At 31.0% G+C, this 23,402-nt stretch overlaps 2 protein-coding genes across 7 annotated transcripts; one reads left to right on the top strand and one right to left on the bottom strand.

The window, feature by feature from the left end:
* Window positions 1-1,284: 1,284 nt before the first annotated feature.
* Window positions 1,285-6,282, top strand: LOC118058227 (E3 ubiquitin-protein ligase RGLG5). Of its 2 annotated transcripts, none has more exons than XM_035070935.2 (12): window positions 1,285-1,693; window positions 1,769-2,087; window positions 3,103-3,187; window positions 3,279-3,419; window positions 3,536-3,649; window positions 3,745-3,842; window positions 4,429-4,508; window positions 4,634-4,739; window positions 4,835-4,962; window positions 5,065-5,320; window positions 5,518-5,574; window positions 5,700-6,282. In XM_035070935.2, exons 2-12 carry the CDS (start codon window positions 1,815-1,817, stop codon window positions 5,778-5,780), a joined length of 1,419 nt encoding a protein of 472 aa, XP_034926826.1. In that variant the 5' UTR covers window positions 1,285-1,693; window positions 1,769-1,814; the 3' UTR covers window positions 5,781-6,282. The 2 variants fall into 2 exon arrangements, with proteins under 2 accessions (XP_034926826.1, XP_034926840.1); XM_035070949.2 differs by having other exon boundaries at window positions 1,294-1,693; window positions 5,068-5,320.
* Window positions 6,283-7,653: 1,371 nt separating this feature from the next.
* LOC118058177 (mRNA export factor GLE1) lies at window positions 7,654-17,731 on the bottom strand. Of its 5 annotated transcripts, none has more exons than XM_035070883.2 (19): window positions 17,551-17,731; window positions 16,950-17,030; window positions 16,042-16,216; window positions 15,775-15,942; window positions 15,504-15,662; window positions 15,204-15,330; window positions 14,839-14,987; window positions 13,795-13,966; window positions 13,105-13,327; window positions 12,436-12,545; window positions 12,063-12,133; window positions 11,809-11,890; window positions 11,257-11,331; window positions 10,776-10,859; window positions 9,638-9,769; window positions 9,354-9,476; window positions 8,991-9,266; window positions 8,739-8,810; window positions 7,654-7,806 (listed from the first exon to the last, which is right to left on the bottom strand). In XM_035070883.2, coding segments are annotated over exons 3-17 (1,929 nt in total). In that variant the 5' UTR covers window positions 16,044-16,216; window positions 16,950-17,030; window positions 17,551-17,731; the 3' UTR covers window positions 7,654-7,806; window positions 8,739-8,810; window positions 8,991-9,014. The 5 variants fall into 5 exon arrangements, with proteins under 5 accessions (XP_034926774.1, XP_034926784.1, XP_034926792.1 ...); XM_035070893.2 differs by having other exon boundaries at window positions 15,204-15,324; XM_035070901.2 differs by having other exon boundaries at window positions 15,504-15,647.
* Window positions 17,732-23,402: the final 5,671 nt, after the last annotated feature.

Genomic DNA, 23,402 nt, shown 5'->3' with positions numbered 1-23,402 from the left:
ATCTACCCCACCACAACACTTTTCTTAAATATTAAATCATGTTTGTTTATGTATTTTAAAAATATTTTTTAATTTTTTTTATTAATTTTAAATTAATATGTTTTTAAATTATTTTGATATACTAATATTAAAAATAATTTTTAAAAATAAAAAAAATCATTAACATATATTTTAACATGAAAAATTATTTGAAAAGTAACCACAACTACACTGTCAAACAAACTAAATCTTCATTATAATTAGTATAATAATAATTATCTATAATCTAATAGGGGGTGTTTACTGGAGAAGTTGTCAATAAATATAAAAGGTTTTATTTTTAAATAATAATTCTAATATGTGGAGTTTGAATAATGTGTTTTTGTTTTTTTTTATTTAATTAATTTAATTTGTATTTGTATTTGTATTTTTATTATTGTTTGCTTAAATAAAAAAATTATTTTAATTAATAAATAAATTTAGCAAATGCAACCAGGTAAATGTCTTGGCGTGTGAGGTTAAATATTTTGATTTATAAATATTTCTTATTTTTTTATATTTTTAGTGATTATTTATATTTTTATTTATTTATTAACTTATATAGTTATTAATTTATTTGATTATATGTATGTATATATTTTTTATTTTCACTTAAAAGTTCTTTAACTAAAAAAGAAGATGAAAAAACCTATTTATAAGTTGTTTTTTATTTTTAAAAAATATCCAATCCACATATAAGCATTATGAAGTATCTAGTTTAGAAATATAACTCTAATCACAAGATAAAATTAAAAGTAGTTGACAAAGAAATTTTATAATAGGATTGGGTTATGTTTTGAGTTGAATTGAAAAGATAGATACAATAAATATATATATAAAATATATATTTTTATAATTTATATTTTGAAAATATAAAAATTTACTTTAAAATTATATTAAAAAATTTATTTATATATATATATATATATATCTTTTTAACCAAAATATTTTTTTTTTTTATTTTAACATATTAAATAGAACTAGAGTGTTTGATGTTTTTATTTTGATAAGACCGTAAATATTTGAGAGTATGATAACTTATATTTTTAGTGTTTTTTAAAGGTAAATTTTAATTAAAAAAAATATTAAATAGATATTTTCCACATGTTTTTCAATATATTAATATTAAAAACAAAAAAATTCAAAAAATTATTTTAAAATAAAAAATAATCTAAAAAAACACGAAACACAATACCAAACGCAAACCACCCCCCCCCCCCGGGGCAGCTAAAAGATTGCGTGTACTCTGCCTGCTGTAAATATATTTATTTATTTCAATCAATTGCGTTTTCACTAATCAAAATTCAAAACCCACTTGGCATCGATGCTTTGTTTCTTCTCTCTTCCTTTGGGTGCTTAATCGTGGAAACTTACAGATGAGATGAGTGAACAAGATTTCTCTTTGCAAGCAAAACATTTGTATAGTCTGAGCTGATCACGTCGGTGGTGCCCTGTTCTGTCTTGGAATTGGTCTCCTTTTAAATTTCCTGTCTCTGTTTCGTACTACTTTTAGCCCTTTTGCTTTTCAACTCGGAAACTTCCTTTTAACTCATTTCTTCTTCACCATCTCCAACTCTGATACCCCATAATTAAAAAAACATTCTGCAATTTTTATTTTATTTTTGCATTCCCCAATCTGTAGTTTCTGTGTTAGAGTTTAGTTTCAAGCTTTAAGGTATGATCAACATGTTAAGAAATACAATATATACTGTGATACTGTTTTCTTGAGTTGACTTAATTTTATTTGCAGCTGGAAAGGAGAGATTTTTTTCTGTTTGGAATCAATTGGCTTGCTGATGGGAGGTAAAAGCTCAAAAGGGTCAAGACGGAGAGATTATTCTTCTTATGGTTCAGCCAATTCTTCATCTTCATGGAATCGATATGGATATCCTCCAGCATCATCATATCCATCTCCTCAACATAATCCCTATTGGGCACAACAACATCACCATGCACCTGCTCCTAATCCATCTTATCCTTATGAATCACAAGTGCCCCCCCAACAATCACACAAGAGATTGGACAGGAAATTCTCGAGAATAGCTGATAATTACCAGACTTTGGATCAGGTTGGTTGGACCATCAATTTATTTAATTACTCGTAATTTTATTTTTTTATTTATTTTTGGCGTCTATGTGATAAGACTTTTAAGGGTGGTAGTGACAAAGTGAAAAACTAGACGAACGTTGAATGTTACAGACAAAAAAAAACCTTCTGACACAACTTCAGCTGCTAAGGCCTGTTTTTAAGATATTTTGAGGACCCAGGAGATAAATTTGATCAACGCCTAGTGGGAAATACTGTTGAAATTGGTGACAGATAAAGAAAGAAGTTGAGCCGATGGCTACCATAGAATGGATCCAGGTTTATGATCATTTGTTATAGCTTCTATTTAGGATAAGTCTGAAGAATGTTGTTGACAATGATGTGAACAAGCATGTGGACTTCGACATGACAGCTTGAAATATAACACAGGATACAGTTTATGTGTCTAATAAGACTCGGGCAAAATCACCGAATGCTTACGCTTTACTCGGAGTTTCATTATCTGTAAGCATAAACATGTGGTGAATTCTTGTGTTTGAACTATTGGTTAATAAGTGTGTTTAGTATTGTAGTGTAGGGTGCTTTTCTAAAGTATTATTTTACTTAAAATACATCAAAATATATTTTTTTAAATTTTGATATCAGCCTATCAAAATAATCAGAAAGCACTAAAAAAAGGCATCAATTTGATGTTATTTCATGTCAAATGCATTTTTAAAACGCAGGTTGAAACGCAATGCCAACCAGCCTCAAAATAGTCCCTTGTTATCTAATGAGGATTTCCGTGGGGACATTCCTATGAGGGCAGCTGGCATTGACACTTCCATCTTTATGGTCAGGGACTGGGAAAGGATTAGTGGATGGATACTATAAGCTGGTCCTATATCTTCAAACCTCTTTCTAAATCATTTGCTTGCTTATTTCTATCTATATTTGATGATTTGCTGTAAAATTTGTTGATGGTCAAATGCAAATTTGTAAGATAATTTTAAGTATTCAACATGCTTCAAAGTACTAAACAAAGTCAATGTCCACAGGTGACTGCTGCTCTTGCTCAAGCTGGTTTAGAGTCTTCTAATCTCATTGTTGGAATTGACTTCACAAAAAGCAATGAGTGGACAGGTTTAGTCGTTTCCTGGTTTGTTTAACGTGTGGTAACATTTATGATTCAATCATAAAAGGTATGCTTAACCTTTTCTCAAAATCATATCAGGTGCAAGATCATTTAATCGAAGAAGCTTACATGATATTGGAAATGGTCAAAATCCGTATGAACAAGCAATATCAATTATTGGCAGGACTTTGTCTGCATTCGATGAGGATAACTTAATTCCATGTTTTGGATTTGGAGATGGTAATTTCATGTTAAGCTTCTTCTTTTTTTTTTAGTTTATGAAGAATTCTCTTGAATTATTCTCTGTAGAATTATTTTTTTCATGAGGAAGATGATTTTCACGTTACTTTTTGCAGCATCTACACATGATCAAGATGTCTTTAGTTTCTTTCCTGAAGAGAGATTCTGTAATGGATTTGAGGAAGTGCTGACACGATACAAAGAAATTGTTCCCAACCTTCGGCTCGCTGGTCAGGTTCTGTACATTGTCTAAAAACAGCATCTTAATCAAAATATTTTATCAGGTGGTCCTAAGGCACACTTTGTTTATGTTTTGTTATCGTAGGTCCGACATCTTTTGCACCTGTTATTGAAATGGCCATTACTATTGTTGAGCAAGGTGGTGGGCAATACCATGTTTTGCTGATAATTGCTGATGGACAGGTATTCATGTTTTTTCTTTTCTTTTGAATTCACAGTTTATTATCGTTGAAAGGCAGGTATTTTTTGTTGCTCCGCCTTTAACAATTCATTTTAAAGGTTTTGAGTGCCAGGCAATACCAATCCTTTGAAAAGTTTGACATTAAAGCATCAAAATTGCAACTAATATTTATTATATAAGTACGGTATGGATCCATTCCTGAAGAAGTAAAACTGGTCAGAAGAATTTTCACCTGTTCAAAACTCAAGGAAAAGAAACATTTGCAGATCATACATGCCCTATTTTGCAGAAAGACTGCCTTCCAAGCAGGTCTCTTGGTGAAATATTTTAATCAGTAAGAGGCAGAAGTGAATTGCCTGTTTCCAATCATTCCATGAAGCTGCAGTTGCTTGTGATGGTCATGACATTTGATTGGTGCATGGAAAATGCAAAACAGAAGGATATGTATTTTATATTTTTTTTTGATAATTAGGCAAAACAGTTATGATATTCCTGCTGCACAAAATCCACAGTTTTTCTATATACTTGGCTTGTCAATGCTTTCACTGTACCACTTCCACTTACAAGAAAACTTTTAATCAATGAAAGGTGACTAGAAGTGTTGACACACATCATGGCCAGCTCAGTCCACAAGAGAGAAGGACAATCGATGCAATTGTAAAGGCAAGGTAACACAGTTTAGCTACGTGGGTCTGTGGGAGGGGGGGAATGAGGTAGATGTATATGATATTACATTTTCAATAGCTAGTTTTAGATTTTCCTGATCAATTGCTTACGTGCTTGACAATATCAGTGAATACCCTCTATCAATCATTTTAGTTGGAGTCGGTGATGGACCTTGGGAGATGATGAGGGAGTTTGATGACAACATCCCTGCTCGAGCCTTTGATAATTTCCAGGTAACCAGTAGTTCTGTCATGTAGTTATTCAGACATAGCAGCTCTGCATCTACGTATATACTGACTAGAACTATTTCTTTTCTCTGTCTTGTTAGTTTGTGAATTTTACAGAAATAATGTCCAAAAATGTGAGTCAGTCCAGAAAAGAGGCAGAATTTGCTCTTGCATCATTGATGGAAATACCTTCTCAATACAAAGCAACTATTGAGCTTGGCTTATTGGGGTAAAAACGAAGTCTCCAGTGCAGTGCTTTTCATTGATACACTTAAATTCCCTAGTCATGTAAATTTTTATAAATCTCATTTGTATGCTTCCATGGATAAAGCAGTCACCACACAGGGAATGCACCAGAGAGGGTTCCTTTGCCCCCACCACTTTACGGTCAAACTTCTTCAAGCAAATCGAAAGCTTCCCGTTCAAGCAGCTTCCAGCAGCGTGTACCTTCTTACTCTGCATATGATACACCAGTTAGTGGATATGAAACAACAGCAGAGAGGGCTTCATCTTCATATGACACACCAGTTAGTGGATATGAAACAACAGAGAGGGCTTCATCTTCTAGCTCTGTGTATGATAATCAGGTGTAAAAATTGTTCCAGATACAGTTCATTTTACTGATCAGTATTTTTTCTTCTGTTACATTACTATTAAATCAACCTTTCGTCCTTGATATGGGCGTTAACAAGTAAATAAATAACTCTTGCTTTCAATGTTCATATCCATACCATCACATTTAGTCTCCCATTGCAATTAACACTTTTTTTATGAACTTTGACAGGTTTGCCCCATTTGTCTCACTAATCCAAAGAACATGGCCTTCGGTTGTGGGCATCAGGTGAACCATGATCCTTTTTGCATCTATTTATTTAAAGCAGGAACCATATTCTATATATGATATTTTGTCATGACAATGTGATCATAACCACAAGTACTTTATTGCCACCTCTTCCTATTCTGCAGACTTGTTGTGATTGTGGTGAAGACCTCCAAGTGTGCCCCATATGTCGAGGCCCAATACAGGCTAGAATCAGGCTCTATTAGTAAATCTCAATGCGTTCTCTGAGATCATCTCTGCTCCCTGCATGTTTGGTTCGGTGGGAGCTGAATCAAATGCTCATTATTCTGAATAGCCATTCAACAGTGTTTCTTCAGAAAGCAGGGAAAATAAATGGTTTATAAATAACCTTCATGAACCAGTTTTAAGATTGTGCAGAGTTGATTTGTTTCTTGGTGGATGTATTTTTCGGCGAGGACAAACGGGAAACTAGTTAGATTTATGCAATCTTGTATATATCATGGCTGAGAACTCTGCCAAAGACGTGTGTTTCGTAAGTTGGTTTTGCAAAAAGGAGTTAATGAACTACACTTGGATTAGGATGAGGTAGGTTTTTCTAAGCTGTTGATGAACAAAAACTAAAATCCAATTTTTTTTTTACCATGTATATATCTGTGGTGTTATTTCTGGTTTTGGACAAGGATATTTGTAATTTTTTTTTTATTACGTTAAAAAAGAAAAACCTAAAGGAGGATAGGTTTTACTGTATTTTTTTTTCATATAATATTATTTATTGGAATAATTTTTTTTTTCCTCTAAATTTTTTCAATTTTAAATTAATATTAGATATGTAAAGGATTCATAATTTAAATGTGAATTGTGAGTTTGTTGGGTTAACTTGATTGATTCGAGGTATTTTTATTCCTTTTTTAATGAATTTTTTTTTTCAATTTTATCATTCAAAAGTTAGTTAATTAAGAATTAGCCTAGGTGATTTGTTTTGATTTATTTTCAATGAAGTTATGTCATTTGTTTGGCATATTAATTTTAGTTGACTTGAATTATTTTTTATATTTTTTAAAAAATTTTTTGTTTTCAACACTAGATAAATTGATAATTAGATTTCATAATTTTTTTTCAATTTACTTTCTATTGAGTTATTTAAGTTTCATAATCTAGATCGCGGGTTTTACTTAAATTATTTTTTAAGCTATTTTTTAATTGATTTTTTTAACTTTATTATTTAATATTGGATATATTGAATATTGATTTTCATAATTTATTTTGATTTATTTTATATTGGGTTATTATAATTTCATGACGTGATATGTGAATTAGCAAGTTGACTTGAGTTAACGAATTGTCTTATATAATTCTAATTTTTTTTACTAAAAAAAATTAGCAAATCTGGTATTGGCCACTTTTATTAAAAATGAATAATATAATCTTTGTACTGATGTTGAATTGAAGGTGAATTATTGAGTCAGTAATATTGGATTGGATTTTATGTATTGCGGAGATGCACTTGAGCCCCGTTACCTGGTGTAATTATGCAAACCGGAAAATTAATCAATATATCCTTATAATAAGAAAAACCAAATTAATTCAAACTTGTATTTTGTTGAAGTCTCCAATAGGTCCTTCCATTAGTGATGATTGTATATTAATTAAGCATCCAAAATGCCTTGGCCCACTTTAATTAATGACAAAAAACCCTTTGAAATTATAATGAAAAGTTCAAAAATAGAAAAAGAAAAAGCGTGATTAATTCCTAAAATAACAATAAAAACAAATAAAAAGGAAAAGGGGATGACCTAGAACGAGTTATAAAATAAATAAAAAACTTATTTGATTTTTTTAAAAAAATTGCTTATTCATTTTAATTAGACACCTATTGACGACTACCTTTCTAATCTAAGGACGTGCTGATTAATTTTTCCCAAGAAAAGCATTATATAAGAAATGTCAGAAAAGAAAATCTGGTATTGGCCACTTTAGTTTTCAAGGAAAAAAGAGCTTAACTTCAATGCAAGAATTAAAAATAAAAATAAAAAAACCAGCCGTGACAAGTGATTTAGATAGTGAAATTAGCGGGAAAAACAAATCATTGTGATATGAGCACCCCTAGTCGACGCAAGGACCACATAATCTAATTAACATTACACAAAAAATTTCTATAAATGGCGTTCATTATCAAATATCACAATTCGCATCAACGCAATACATATTTGCCATTATAAGAAACAACAATCGGCAAAAGGTGTGATACTTCCACTCTTTTTTTCCAGCAACCTGCATTCGCCAAGGCAGAGTTGTGAGGAGATACAGCAGCTCTCATATAAAAACATGAAGGACATTGTACCTAATTTCTCCATCCAAACAGATTCACACTCTAAGTGTCAAATTCGGGTCAAATTTCTAATTGCATTTTAACTCCAAGAAGGTACAGATCAATCTCATGAAATTGCAGATTCCGACTGGGTATAAATATGTTAAATGTTCTCAAGATGATAAATCAGCATCAATGCAAGGTGGGGGGCTTTCGCATTGGCTATCTGGGGGTTCCAATATATTCGTTCTGTTTATACAGTGATTGATTATCTTCTGATTAATCGAGTACCGAAACTACATTTATACTCATGAAGCAAATAGAAGATTAATATGATAACTCTGCATTCTATATTATTTATGCAAAAAAGAGCATTTGGGAAAATAAGGATTTTATTTTATGATCAAATAATTTTTTCTAATTGCATGCTTTCTTAAGAAAAAGATTTCAACTCCCATGATAGATGATAACATCAAATCTCTATTAATCTCAGAAGATCCAAGAGATTGATTGTTTTCTAACAAAACTCATTGCAACAAAAACAGACAGCAATTGAAAAGTAGAATCCATTAATAATTTGTTCTTGATAACCAAATAATTTAACCTCAATTAAATGCCACAAAAAATTATTAAAATGATAAATGGGCCACCAACATAAAGTTCAAGTAACTAGGTACTGGGATGGTGGCTAATTATTACTTATTGTGAAGGCTTATTGACATCTATTATAGTTGCCTTGAGCTGTATTTAGACCATACAATTGCATCCATGAAATAGAAAAGAACCACCAACAATCTTATTTCTATGCTACATTGATGATAGTAAAAAATTTCAACAACAATTAAAACTGTTAAAAATGTGTGTACAGACAGATATGCGTGAAAGAGACAAATACCTGGAGGTCATTTGATAGAAGTATGCTTGATTGAATTAATCTTTAGCAGTAATAACTAAAACTTTCTTGTCCCTGTTGATAGATTGAAATTATTGATGTATTAATACCACATTACAGAAAAAATGAAGACATGGAATTAGAGATAATATGGATTAGGAAAGAAGATGTTAAATTGAAGTGTTAAGTAGAAAGAACACAGCTAACTATAAGAAAGTAGACTAATTGTTAATTGGCCGAGAAATGCCATTCTACCTTGTTAACTTAATAGCATGTCAGTCAATAGTAGTAACCTCTACTTGGTTCTGACTCGGGTACCATGACACTAGATAGCAATTGACCCTGCAAGCTCCTTCCTTCAGGCTCCTGGCGGAACTTATTGTCCTCTATGTAAGACTGAATTTCTAGAATTATTGGATTTAGTTCTGAATCCTCCCGTTCTCTCAATGCATTTAGAAAGTCATTTAAGATTATGTGGAGCACCTTCGTAAACTGAGATTTGTATTTTCTGAAGAGAACAAATCCTGCTGTCTGTGGAAACATAGAATTTTCTCAGCTCCATGGGTCCTTTTCTAAATACCACTATACCAAGTACATCAAAAAATTCTACCAACTTACTTGCAGGAAGGCATTCAATGCAACAGCAGTATACATATTGGCAGGGAGAACATTTAAGAACCTTGCAAGCCATGCCCAGCCTTCTTTTGGACCATGAATGTTTGGGACACCCTGCACTTCTGTCTGCAAAGTTACAAGTGACCTGGGTCAGCTGCCACTTATAATGTATGAAGAGGTTAAAATGAGAGCCAAGACATTAATCCTCAATGAGAATGGCCAGGCTGTCATCCTAATAATGCAGACGAAAACTCTTTTTTTATTATTAAGAAAAGAGAGTGGCAAACCTGAACCAGAGCCCCATACAGTTTCATGTAAGATTCTAACCGTTTCAAATAATCCTTCACACTCTCAAGCTTCCCACCATCTTCTCGATGTCCAATGTCTTTATAGTAAGCCTCTTTTGATTCAAAGGTCGACTGAAAATGGAGAGAGAAAAAAGCAACAATAAATAACGGGAGTCGCAACAAAAACAAAGGAAGAAATGCCACAAGTAAATCCTGTTCTCTCATCTTTTACCACTTACAGGCCACTACCTGATTATTAGCCTTTTTACTTCTAAGTTAGATTTCTATCAGAGTGGCAAGAGTGGAAAAGATAATCATTTAAAATTGCTGATAAAAGATTTTTCTGGGACTGTATTTCTGTGAATTTGAAGACCACGGTAGGTAGAACAAGGATTTTTAAAGGATGCTGACGGAAATTGAGGTGAGATTCAAGTAACACTCATGAAATACACATAGGAATGGAGGTCCCTTTTCAACACTTTACCAACTAAAATCCGATGTTAGTCAAACAGGTTCAAAGGTAAGGAAGGGAGCACAAATATAGATAAAAGAAAATTGAAGAGCTTTTCCCTATGGTGACAAATGATTATTGCCACAAGTGATGGGTTGCGACTTGGAAGAAACTTCAGAAAACATTTACTTTGACACAGATTTAACTTTAGGCTCTTCCCAATTGACAATCTCAAGTGTGCATAGCTAGCCACTTTCAGGACACTTTTCAAGATTGAAACTAGAACAGCGATATTTGATAGGTTATCTGAGTAAATCATTTATATAACAGGAACACCTTCATATGTACTGCTATTTGTTAATCAAGATGAGATGTTTGAGAGATAAAAAAATGACTTCATAAGGTCATCCTTTGATCTACTGATGCATGGCAGATTAGAATTCTTTGACGTTAACAAGTAAAGAGCACTGAGAATGTTGATAAATAGACTATGTATCAGCCCAGTAGAGTTTTAAGTTAAGGAACTCTTTCCTCCAGTTCCCAGTCTCTCTGATCTTGCCTTCTGTATTCTATTATATCATTCACAAATGCATGTACCATATACAGGTTAAGCAAGATTCTTTTGATTTTATTTTAATGTATTATTTTAACACATTTGTGGAAAGCTCAAGGGATTAAATGAGTCACCTTTGAGTACACTATGTGCTTTGGGACAGTGTAGATGCAAGCTCTATGGAATTCAGCAAGAAGAAGATCCATTGCTTGTGGGACCTGATTCACAAATAATTAACATGCATGAGAGAACAGAAGATACCCAAGCATAAGGGCATACCTTCTGCTGAAATATGATTAAAACATTCCCTAATCTTCCTTGGAAAGCATAACCCCAACCCCCTAGCCTATGCTTACGTTAAAAATCCTCTACAGACCAATAGGGCCACATCTTCTCATTTTAGAATCAAATGGTGCATTGCAAAGTCACTCAGGTAAACAGCCGCAGTTTGCATGTCTTATTTTCCTTTTCACCATTAGCATCTTCAAACAATCTTCAAACTTACAGAGCATGATAACAACTTAATTTCTCTCACAAAACCCACCCCTGTTTGAACAAGACAGAAAATAAGAAAAAACAGAAGAGAAGAGAACAAGCTAAATTGAAAAGCTTTACCTGTGAAGTAACAAGAACAATGACGTGTCCACACGCAAAAACAGCATTATCAGGACTTTCACAATGGGAAACAACCTATGGAATCATAGACACCAAATCAGGGAAACATATTAGTGTGTCCTTTACTTCCACATTCCGTGATTGAACAAATTACCAAGTAAAATACTGCATACAGACAATAGCTGCAATAAGAGGGCAAAGAACCTAAATGGACTAAATAAATTTTGCATCACAGAGCTTCTTAGCAATATAAATAGAGAAAAGCTTATGTTTTCGAAGCTTGTAATTCACAAGGAGAATGCAAACTATAATCAGATGTATGCACACTTTATCTTTAGCTTTCTTAATTACACATGCTAATCAAAGTGCAGAAATAAAAATTTGCACGTTTTTGTTTTTGTCTTACTCTATAATTACATAGAAAATGTGGAATGCATTCCATCACAATGGATCTATAATGATGTTTTAGGACCCGCTTCCTGAACTTTCTCACCACTAGATTCTCCCAATTACCTTATAAAAACAACAAACAAGACTAACAATCCAGATTACCTTCTTTGCAAATGCCGCAACACTGATTGACTGAGGACAGGAAGGATTCTTTAAAATCTTAACAAGCTCACTTGCCTTTACTCTGTAACAAAATTAATAGAACATTTAAAATATTTTAGGATGCAATAGAAGTCCACACTCATGAATAAATGGCAAATTGGATATATAAGGTCTCTTAAAGTAATCATTTGTTTCTCTTTAGTAACTAGAACAATGAACAGAATACTCAAAACCCAAAAGGGTATCCACCTTACCTAACGTTCTCTGTTATCCCCCTTATTTGTCTGATCAGCCTAGAAATATGCCTCTCATGGTTGCTAAAATCCTAATGAAAATGACACCAGAAAACAAGTCAGAGTATCAAATACAAGATTTTAAAGTTATGAGATCCCTTAAAATCAGATAAGGACCACATTGAAAAACTGGAACATAAATAAAAATCCAAGAATGACCAAAGGAAAAGATGTATGTACCCAATATGAAGGAACTACAATAACAAATTTTAAAAATTAAGTAATTATAAGATCAGTGCCAGAAATTGTAAATCACAATTACAAGCATTTTTTTTTAATGAAGGTAACAGAACATGAGATTTGAAAACTTAACATAACATCTTCTAGCATATACCATATTGGAAGTCATTATCAATGTCCGGTTTGCTTCTTCAAGCTCTTTAAGCTTTAGCAATCTTCCCTGCTCTAAAGTCAGAGCAGTTTGTGCAGCCCTCACAACATCACCTGCAAAAATTGTCTAATTCAATAAAGTGCACAAAATACCAATGATGGGTATTATGAAATGTAAATAGTGAAGCTTCCTTTCTGGAACTTGGCATCATGGTAACATATAAAGTTTTTAAGAGAGAAAATAAACAAACAAAGAGACGAAGAGTCAGGATTGAGACCTGAGGAAGTTGAAAAGGATAGCCAACTGCAAAATGATGGGCATTCTTATATAGAAAAATAGAGGGAAGAAGAGAAGGCATGGAGATCATAGGGTTTTAGGCTACCAGCAATATATTTTCCTTTTATCACTACCAAAATAATATTCTGACACTGGCCTTTACATTTTCCACTTAAAATTTCACACAAAAGAAATATGTGAGAGAAAAATAGAGAAGAATTGGAGAGGTAGGAACAGGGAGGGAGGATAAAATGTTTAAAGAAAAGTTCAACATAAAATCAAAATGGACCAGAAGCATATCTATTTGAGACCCAAATTTCTTTTTGGGCTCTGAAACCTTTCAGAATTCAAAGCACTAGAAATTTGAGTGCTTGCATAGGAATAAAAACAGAATACCTGTTGTTTGTGATTTCTTAGTTCTATTAGATCCAGACCCCTGGGGTTGAAGGTTCATATTTGAAGAGTCGGCATTTAGTTGGGGTTTGGCAGCCTCCTGTTGCGAGGCTACAGCAGCTATCCTTTTTGAGGCTTCAGTAGCTTCCTTTTCAGCTGCTTCCTTTGCTGCTCTCCTCTCTGCTTCTAAAGCAGCCATTTTTGCTTCCTCAAATCTAAGTTTGGCCTGCATTCAGAACTGTAATCAATATGCTGACAAATAATATCTACCAGGAAAGTTATGATAGATATACCACAATAAATTTAATCAAGGTTGGAGTTAAAAAGTTTGATCAAGAATGGTTAACCAATATCATTACAGAATTCCCAAACATGTAATAGAGGTATTTCTTAGAAAACAACACAACACATGCAAACAGCTTGGAAAAATAATTTGCAGGCAACGATACTTATACAGACATGGTGGAATTAAAGAAATACCAGGTCTATCAATGAAGCAGGACTCGCAGAAAATGCAATTCAAAAGCCCTAAACTTCAGGCATGAAGGGAGAGGCAACGAGCTCATAAGCCAAGAAAGGAATGCAGCAAACATTGTACATATATTCAGAAAAAGCATGTAAATTACATGATCACAAATACCATGCCCAGAATTACACAGAAAAATATTAAAAACCCAGGACAAATCAACAAACCTCTGCTTCTGCTCTAGCTCTTTCTTGCCGTAATCTTTCCTCGTGAAAAGCCCTTTCTTTTCTCTTGGCCTCTTCATGAGCTGCATCACTTCTTATTCTCCTTTCTTCTATTTGTGATTTTAGTTCATGATCTCGCTGAATGGCAGTTAAATGATTGTCAAGTGCCTCTGCACTATAACATCATAAAGAAATGTCATAAATCATTTCAGGTTTCTCTAGATGAATTGTCCCCAGCCCCCAGGCAAATTGGTGTGCAATTCACTTTAGACCTTATTTATTGTGCATTCACATTGTGCTAAGCCAAGCCACTGGTGTGCAATCAATTCAATTTAGATACACACATCACAACAGAGGAGTAATTGCATACACAAGATTAGCATGCACTTACTTTGAACATGTCATCATGCCCGGTCCTCAAAATTAGAATCCCCTTTGACACATGACTTGTACTTTTGTACACTCGTTTTTACTAAATTAAGATTACAACTTAGACATAATTTCAACAGGAGTTGATACTTTAATCAACCACCACTTGTATTTCCTGCCATTGTCTAGTAGGAATGTACTTAAATAAAACAATAGCAAACAACCAAACATTTAAAACCTCTAGAATTTCATGACACTTAGATCCCTAATTCATTGGTTACTTCTAGCATACCAACTCCTTTCTTTCTCGGTTTCTGTCTCCATTGAAAATTTCAAATTCCTTCTATCAGAATTATACATTGAGAAGGAACAATATGAATTTTGGAAAGCAGGGAGATTGCATCCACTATGGTCACTAATAATGCATTAAGCTGTCAGCAGCCAGTTTTTTCATTGTAGGTCGATCACACAGTATTAACAAGAAATCGACAGAAATGACTGTAAGGCGTAGGCCAATTAAGAACAGTATCATGACTCCATTATTTCTTATGCAATTCAAAATACAATACAATAGAACAGAATAATGGGCCAGAAATCTAATCATTGAAACAGGATTTTCTAACTATCAACTTACATAGGAGTATAAAGAAATAAAAGAACAAGAAGATGCAGTCTTACATTTTGCGTTGATAGTGAGTATCAAGTTTTCTTTCCAGTTCCTTCCTTGCTTCCCTATACTTCTCAATTCGAGCAAATGCAGATGCAGATTTTTCCTGCTCAGTCATTAATTCTGTCTCTATTGCTGAAAGTTGGTTCCTGATATTCTCCTGCTAATCAAGCGCTTTACCAATGTTAAACACCCAAAAAAAAGTCTCAATAAACCTCAACGCAAAAAAATAATGATAATAAAATAACTAAATAAAAAATCTTGGGCCTCCCTACTTCTCTGACAACTCAACATGGCTGTTATGTATTTATGTAATGAAAACAACATAAGGCACATAGCAACACACAAGAAATGACCGCAATTTAGATCCACACACCTGCACTTGAAGATGATGCTCGTGACTTCGCTCAAAAAGAGCACTTTCAACTAACCCTACTTCATCCATCAAGTAGGACTGAGCATCAAAAGCTAACTCATAATCAGAACTGTCACTGTCACTGTCACTGAAAGACAAGCAAAACACAGCAAAAAAATTGAACCCAGAAATCCAAAATAGCAGATTTACAGTAAGTAGAAAGCAAAGAAACAATTACTTAAATTAAATACTAAACAAATAATCATCCAGATATAATTCATGTAATCAACATTTAGAGACCCGTGTAGTTTAATATCACACCTCGTATAAAGATCATCGCAATTGAACCGTTTTGCAGTCACCATACTTAGATCATGATCCTCCTCCCTCTCGCTTTCTGAAAGCTCAGTCTCTTCATTGGACAAGCTCATGACAAAGGCCATGGGACTTCTCTTCACACCCTTCCTGTTCCAAAACTCTCTAAAAAGAATCAAAACATTGGATTCAAGCGAGAATTCAAATAGTAAATGAATACACAATAATATACAGATGCAACTAAGAGAAACCATAACAAATGGAAAAAACAGAGTACCGAGATTGAACTTTGGTGAAAGGCACAGGAACTGAACACGAGTCATGGAGCTTCTTTTCAAGTGAATGGAGCTCTGATGAAAGAGACTCGAAACTCCAATTGGGTTCGGGGTCAACTACAATGTCGTGCACTTTCTGTGGACAGCGTAGTGCCAATTTAAAAGCTCCCCTGAAAAATTATCAATCAACACAAAGAGAGAAAGAAATTCAATACTTTGAAGCACAGAATCAAGATATTGTTAACTAAGAAAAAGAAGCTGGTACTTACATTTCTTTTAATCCTGCACAAGCTGCTTCAAAATTTTCAGGTTGTGAGAATGAATTGGATAGTCCTCAATTGGGGATAATGGTGCCCTAGGATGCAAGACTGTAGCCACTCCCGGGGGGGGGGGTAATAGCTATACTCTGATTGATGTACACATTGAATATTCAAGCAGTTCACTCTGGACAAAAAGGACAAATTTAACATAAGTACATAGATAGAATTAAGAAATTCAATCTAACTGCAAAGTTAAATCAATCACATGCATAACTAGCCTATGGGTAAGAATTCAGCTTTTTGGTGTGGTTTTTGGCATCTTTTATTTATTTTTTCATAAACTGAAATTGAACCAAATCAAAACCAAATTTTATGAGCCAAAATGGTTTGGTTCAGTTTGGTTGATTCAGTTTTTTCTTCCTGAATCAATTTGTAATCAAATATTTCAATTGCAAAAATCTAAGTATAGTTAAGAAAAGGGTTCCTGGTCACCACAGGTTGAACCCTCATAACTTTTTTGGGAAAACTAAATGGAATTTTGAATCATTAAAAACAGAAATGATATTTAGGAAAGGTAAGCGATTATTTCCACTTTAAATTTTCCTTTCAATTTAAACTATCTGAAGCTTGAAAAAATAATTTAGAAGACTGTCAAGGCAAGGTTGGAGGCCATGCCAACCTTCCCGCTAACCTTAACCAAACAACTATAGACAAGGATAAGCTTTTAGGGAAATAGGTATGCATTTTCTTCTTTAAGAAATAATTTTGACCAATAGTAATAATTCTATCAAAATCCAGACATCTCTTGTAAAGTTGTATCGACATAAACCTTAGTTTTGATGCATTAATTGTGAAAAGGTAGGGAGCGCAAGATATTCAAGTATGTAAGATACAGAAAGCAGAAAACAGGAGTTAACCTTGCATGTTGGGCAATGCTCTTTGAGATGATTAAAAAAATGATCTACGCAAGCCTTGTCAGCTCCTGTAACAAAACCCACCTGCAATTTAGAAATAAAGTGAAAATTTATTGGTGGATATGTGCATACGTATATGCATTTATTCAAGTTTGTTTAACTATATTTACGCATTTTTTTGTTGATTGAAATATGCCTGCCGATTGAAGAAAAATAATCATACATGAGAAAACCCTAGATTTGGAAATATGCATATATTAAAGCTCAAAATAAGTACAAAGCTAAATTTCATCAAATTTCTGATTCTTAGCCATACGAAGTCATAAAACGACGGATAGGCAACTTAAATAAGTGTTTAGGTATCTCCTTTTGTTGCTAAATTGTTTTTAAAAAATAATAATAATCGACATTAGCTTCACTGTCCTAAAATTAAACAGGATTTTGAAATTAGGGCTTTGTAATTTATTTATTTTCACTAGTTAACAAATAAACAGATTGTGTCCACCGAATTGCTTCGGTTCAGTTAAGATATTCCAATAATTTCAAGTTCCGGCAAAAACTAGTACTGAATATCGGTATTCAAAAGAAGGAGAGAGACACTCACACGCAAGGAGAAGAAAACGTCCCAGCTTCACTGAGAGGAAATCTGAAAGACCTTCCTCTAGCAGTAATCTCAGAGCCGATTCCTTGACACACGCACAGGAAAAGAGGAAGCGAGGCGGTGAAAGAGTGTGGAAGAGGACGAGACCGTGATTCGAAAGTGCCGGGGACCCGGGATGGCAATTTACAATGTGGCGGTTTGTTTTTTTTAAACAATTTTTATTTAAAAATATATTAAAATATTTTTTTATTTTAAAAAATTATTTTTATCAACAATTCATTAAGATAATTTTAAATAAAAAATATTTTTTAAAACATTTATTTGAAACGCAAATATGCATTAACCGTTTTTTAATTAAAAATTCAATGAATATTAACTGATTCAATCTTAATTAATAGATATTTTTAAAATAACTATTTTATCTAAAAAAATAAAATTTAATATAAATATTATAAAACTCACTAAAACATAACTTCAAATATACATATATATATATATATATAACATTTAATTTTTTAAATATAATGATATATATAAATATACGTGTATATATATAATATATTAATTTTTTATTTTTTTATTAAATAATAATGTACAGTGAATACTCATTCTAGTATTCAAAATCCAATATATAATTTAATAATATCTAAATTTTGACCAGCGAGCGCACGTTGCCATCTTTATTTGGGGCTCTTATTTATTTTTATTTTTTACTCGTTTTATGGCACATGCTGTGATGCAATTTTGTTTGTGTGATATTCAATTATCAATTTTATTTGCCCCTGTGTGGGATGTTTCAATATCATCCTTTGGTTTGGGTTGTATCAATTAACCCCCTAGGCCCTAACCTCTTACTTTCCCCTTTTTTTTTTTTTTTTTCTATCTTTCCATTCCAGTCCACAAAATAATGGAATTGTTGATTTGAACTCACTTTATTTCTCAATTAACACGTTAGGTTTGATGTTCGAAAAAAGTCTCAATTGAGCCCTCTTATTTATAATTATGATTTTTATACTCGGAAACTCAATCACAAAACCTCTTATATACGTACTTACTTTCACAACAAAGAAAACCTCTTATATAATTATTCTTATTGCAATAATTATATATTCTGATATGATTATAATTTATTTTACTTTACAAATTTAATGGACGTGCACCAACCATTGGGTTATATTCTGTAAAACGGTGTCGGGGTGCAAAGTATTCTTTGTAATTTCCGCCTCCTTTACCAGTGTTGGTATAATTTTGAGGGAGGGGGGATTCAAAGAGGTTGATATTAACTCCAAAAATAAAGATAAAATGCTAACCTCGCCGGGGAGGAGGTGAAGATTTGTGCTCTTTCCATTATTATTTTTTTCAATTTATCATTATTCAGTCCCCCTTTTCCACTCGCATATAAAATCACAGATACATGTCAATTAATTTTGCACAAGGATAGTTACCAAAAACCCCTTGTAAAAAATATTCTTAACACTTAGTATTTTAAATCATTATTACATTTTCATGTTTGGCAATGAGTAATAGGGTATTTTTTTAAAAGTATTTTTTAATTAAAAATATATAAAAATTATATTTATTAAATTTTTTTATTTTTAATATCAACATATAAAAAAATTTAAAAGAAAAAAAAATCAAAATATATTTAATATTTTTTCATAAGAAACAATTGGAAAAGTTTGTTATACAACGATCCAAAACACGCACTCGTGTTTAGCCAGGGGTCTCGAATATTAATATATACATTGTTAATGCTGTATCAGATTGTATGGAAGGTGAGGTTTTAAAAATATCTAGCCGTGTGTTAGAATCAAGGTTAACGGTGGGACCTAACACTGGTCTAATTAAATAAAGAACAACGAAAATTGAGTGAAATTTTTAGTGTTTTATACTGGGATGACTTTTATTTTTAAATTATTTTTATCTGAAAATACATTAAATTAATGCATTTATAAATATATTTTGATAATTTTAATGTGTCAATATAAAAAATAATAAAAATAAAAAAATATTTTTTAATTATAAAATATTATACATCACATTACTAATAAAAAATTCAAATGACTAAAAAAAAAAACAATTCCCTCAGATCTTCTCTTCTAGGATAACACTTAATTCCATTTATAAAAATGATCATTAAAAAATGATTACATAGTAAAATAAAATAACTGCACTTGGGTTAGTACTAAATGAAAAAATAATTAAAAAGTACATTAATTTCTATGTAGTATTTAATATTTTAATAATTTTTTTATTTGAAAAATATATATATATATATATATATATATATATATATATATATATATATATATATATATATATATATATATATATATATATATATATATATATATATATATAACATAGCTATGCCGCTAAAATAAATGGGCTCATAGTACATTTCATACAAGAAAACAAATAACTATGAAAGCAAGCAACATGTATCCTATGCGATCGATAGCCCATGAAGATTTTCAAGTCCACTAAAAACGTTCTTAAGATTTCGATCGTTTCAGCCCATTATTGCCAGTGGCCTCATTGTTTTCGAATACAAGTCTTGAATTCGCTTGGAACAGACCACGTGTTCACCTGTTAATAAATCAATTATAAAACTTTTAAAGGGTATAGCTCAACTAATCAGACCCTAAATTTATTTTTTAAAAGTCATTAATATCAGTTTAAATTTTACAAACTTCAGAGCCACTAAAAACTTATATAATCATTAATTTCAATATCTATGAAAATAGTTAAGATACGTACAAGTTAGTCCAGATAGCTATATTAATCTAAAAATAAAAAATCAATTATCTAATTTTAACAGGCCAATAACACGCACGTTTTCTAATGTTTATTGTAGACATCAAATGATCTCATAATCAAAATTAAAATTTAATTGGGAATTTTTTATGGCGCCTTTTTTAAATAACAAATTAATATTTCGAATATTAAAACTTTACCACCGTAAATTTGTAAATTCATAACGATGTTTGAAAGTATCAAAACCTTATTTTAGGAATTAAGTTTTTTTGTTAACTAATAATATATATCCACCACGTGTATTTATATATTTTTTGTTTATTTTCTAGGAAACCAGAGAGGGGAATATTGTTTTTTAAAATTGACAAGAACGAGTAACAATTGTTTTTTAAAATATTGTTTATTTATAAATATATTAAAATATTTTTTTTATTTTTTTAAACATTCAAAATAATTTAAAAACATAAAAAAAATAATTTTAAAAAAAAACTCAAAATTTTTTTAAAAAATAAAAATTACACCGCGCAGCCATACGCACATCCAGTTGAAAAATAGAAAAGGCAAGCAAGGTGCATGTTAAAATTGACAAAGGAAAAAAACAGAGAAAAAGAAGTGAACCACCATCCTAAAAGAAGAAGAAAAAAGCGAATCATAAATGAATACACTGCCTTGCAAGTCTTTCAAGGATGACGAAGAGGCCACCGCAATCATGCCTTGCTCCTGAAGTGAAAGGGCGGTTGTCGATTTTCTTCGTAGATTGCTTAGCGTGTTCCCAACTACAAAGACCAATAATACTACTATTTGTTTGAAACATGGTTGTAACTTATGTCTTGCTTCAAGCAACTGACCACTTGTTATTATTATTATTATTATTATTATTATTATTATGTAAGTTTCAATAGTACTGAGATTTGTAAAACTCGAATATATGATCACGGGAAAGCAAATATAGGGTCTGACCAGTTAATTTATATCCCTTAGAATTAAGAGAGTGTTTAGTTTGGAGTTGGCTTGGCTTTTTTTTTTTTTTTTATGAGATATGCACAAATTGCATGTATTTTTAGCTCTTGAAGATGTGATTTGTGCTTTAAAAGGATTGTATATTTGAAAAAAAATCATCATATCTCTAAACCAAATACTCACTAACTGAATAACTAGTGTTGTATTGAGTTAATCTTTGCATGTGTTATTAGATAAAAAAGTATGATAACTTTTTTTTTAATTATTATTATTAGATTGGATTAACTGTTTTTATTAAAATACTATCATTTTATTTTTTATTTTATTTTATTAATGTTGAGTCGATTGAGTTTAAATTGAATTTGATTAAGTTAATTGAGATATTTAAAACTAGATTGGATCGATTAAATTTAATTAGATTAATATTTAATTTAATTTAATTAAAAAACTAGTCAAGTGAAAATTATTTGCAAGTGCAAGTTTAGCAAATATGGTTTTAATTGGTGTTGGACAAGATGAAACAATTTTCCTTCCATGATGGATAGGATAATTTGAAGCTGCTTAAAAATGTGTAGCTTGCACTCTTAGGAAAAAGAAAAAGAAAAAAACGTGTAGCTTATTTTTTTGTGAGCGTAGCTTGTCATGTATTTTTTTAATTTTTTATTTAAAATAATTTTTTAATTTTTTTAATATGTTGATAACAAAAATAAATTTTTAATAAAAAATGTTATTTAAATATATTTTCAAACAAAAAAAATAAAAAACAACTGTTATCACTGTACTAAATACACTCTAAAAATATTATACCAAACTACTTTTTTTTATTAGTAATTACAATTTACTAGTTATTATAACGTGATTTTAATAATTTTAGTATTTATCAGTAGAGAGCCATCCCTGTTATCTGAAATAGAGTGACAAAAGAAATTATTTGAAATCCTAATTTTATAAATGGAGTTTAATTTAGAATTTTGTTGTGCTTATAGGAAATGACATCAAACAATTATTTCACTATATGTTCTTTATTATATCTCTGCATTAATAAATAAACTTTCGAATATGCTTGTACTTCGTTTCCCCTTTCCACCCAGTCCCGGCAAGGAGAAAAGAATAATTATGTTTATAGAGTATTGTTACGGTTATTTTTTTAAAATTATTTTTAATATTATTACATTGAAATGATTTAAAAACACTAAAAAAAATTAATTTAAAATAAAAAAATAATTTTTTTTTAATTTTTTTAAAATAAAAAACAAACATGTCTATAACTCCAACAACAATATAACTAGCCCATCAAATATTAGAAGATATCAAAACTCAAACATCTATCTACAAAGTGTCTGTATAATTTGTTTTAGATTGTGATAAGTATTATTTTTTTTAAAATATTTATTTTATTATTTTTTAAAATCTATTTTTAATATTAGTATATCAAAATAATTCAAAAATATTAAAAATTAATTTAAAATAAAAAAATTAATTTTTTTTTTAAAACACGTTAAATCACACAAACAAACAAAATCATAGTTGTTCGAACAGTATGAGTTAAGAAACGAAAAATCTTGGGTGGTAAATAAATAAAATACAATTAATGGATAAAGAAGTAATTCCTTGAAAATCTTCATCAAAAGCTAACTTGGTAAAGAAGAGAATGGTCGCGGCATCGGAAAGTCTCTTTCTTTTGTTGTTTTGCTCTTGTTTCTATTTTAAACTTGACACACAAGATTATTTAGCCTCTCCAATATTTCACTGATACTAATTATTATACATATTCTAAAAAAAATACTGTTTTTCTATAGAAATAACATTATTATAAATTTTGTTAAATTGTTTATTGTAGCGGTATGTAGTGATGATAAAATTATAACTTTCAGGGATTTTTTTTATTTTAGAAAACAAGTATTTCTTATATTTTATTTTTATTTTTTATACTTGATATTTTTATTATTTTAAACTTGTCCTATTTATTAGCATTTTTTTATTCTTATCTTCATGTTTTTTGTAATATTTTTTTAGTTTTTCCTCTTTTTTCTTCTTTTCACTTTTTTTTAAATAAAAATATATTTTTTTTATTTTTACTCTTTGAATATTTATCACTCTACACTTGTTTTATCTATACTATTTTTTTTTGTTCTTAT

This window comes from Populus alba, chromosome 8, assembly GCF_005239225.2.
Source record: "Populus alba chromosome 8, ASM523922v2, whole genome shotgun sequence".
NCBI classification, from domain to species: Eukaryota; Viridiplantae; Streptophyta; class Magnoliopsida; order Malpighiales; family Salicaceae; genus Populus; species Populus alba.
The sequence above is the reverse complement of the archived record's forward strand: the minus strand, read 5'-3'. Positions and strand labels throughout refer to the sequence as shown.

Bases quoted from the DNA above. Each gene is read 5' to 3' on its own strand.
- LOC118058227 (XM_035070935.2), top strand. From the start codon at position 1,815: ATGGGAGGTAAAAGCTCAAAAGGGTCAAGACGGAGAGATTATTCTTCT. The intron at 2,088-3,102 runs GTTGGTTGGACC...CAATGTCCACAG, and splicing joins ATTACCAGACTTTGGATCAG to GTGACTGCTGCTCTTGCTCA. The intron at 3,843-4,428 runs GTATTCATGTTT...AATCAATGAAAG, and splicing joins TGATAATTGCTGATGGACAG to GTGACTAGAAGTGTTGACAC.
- LOC118058177 (XM_035070883.2), bottom strand. The intron at 15,331-15,503 runs GTGTGATATTAA...CTTGTCTTTCAG, and splicing joins TGCGATGATCTTTATACGAG to TGACAGTGACAGTGACAGTT. The intron at 11,891-12,062 runs GTAAGGTGGATA...ATTTTGTTACAG, and splicing joins GGGATAACAGAGAACGTTAG to AGTAAAGGCAAGTGAGCTTG.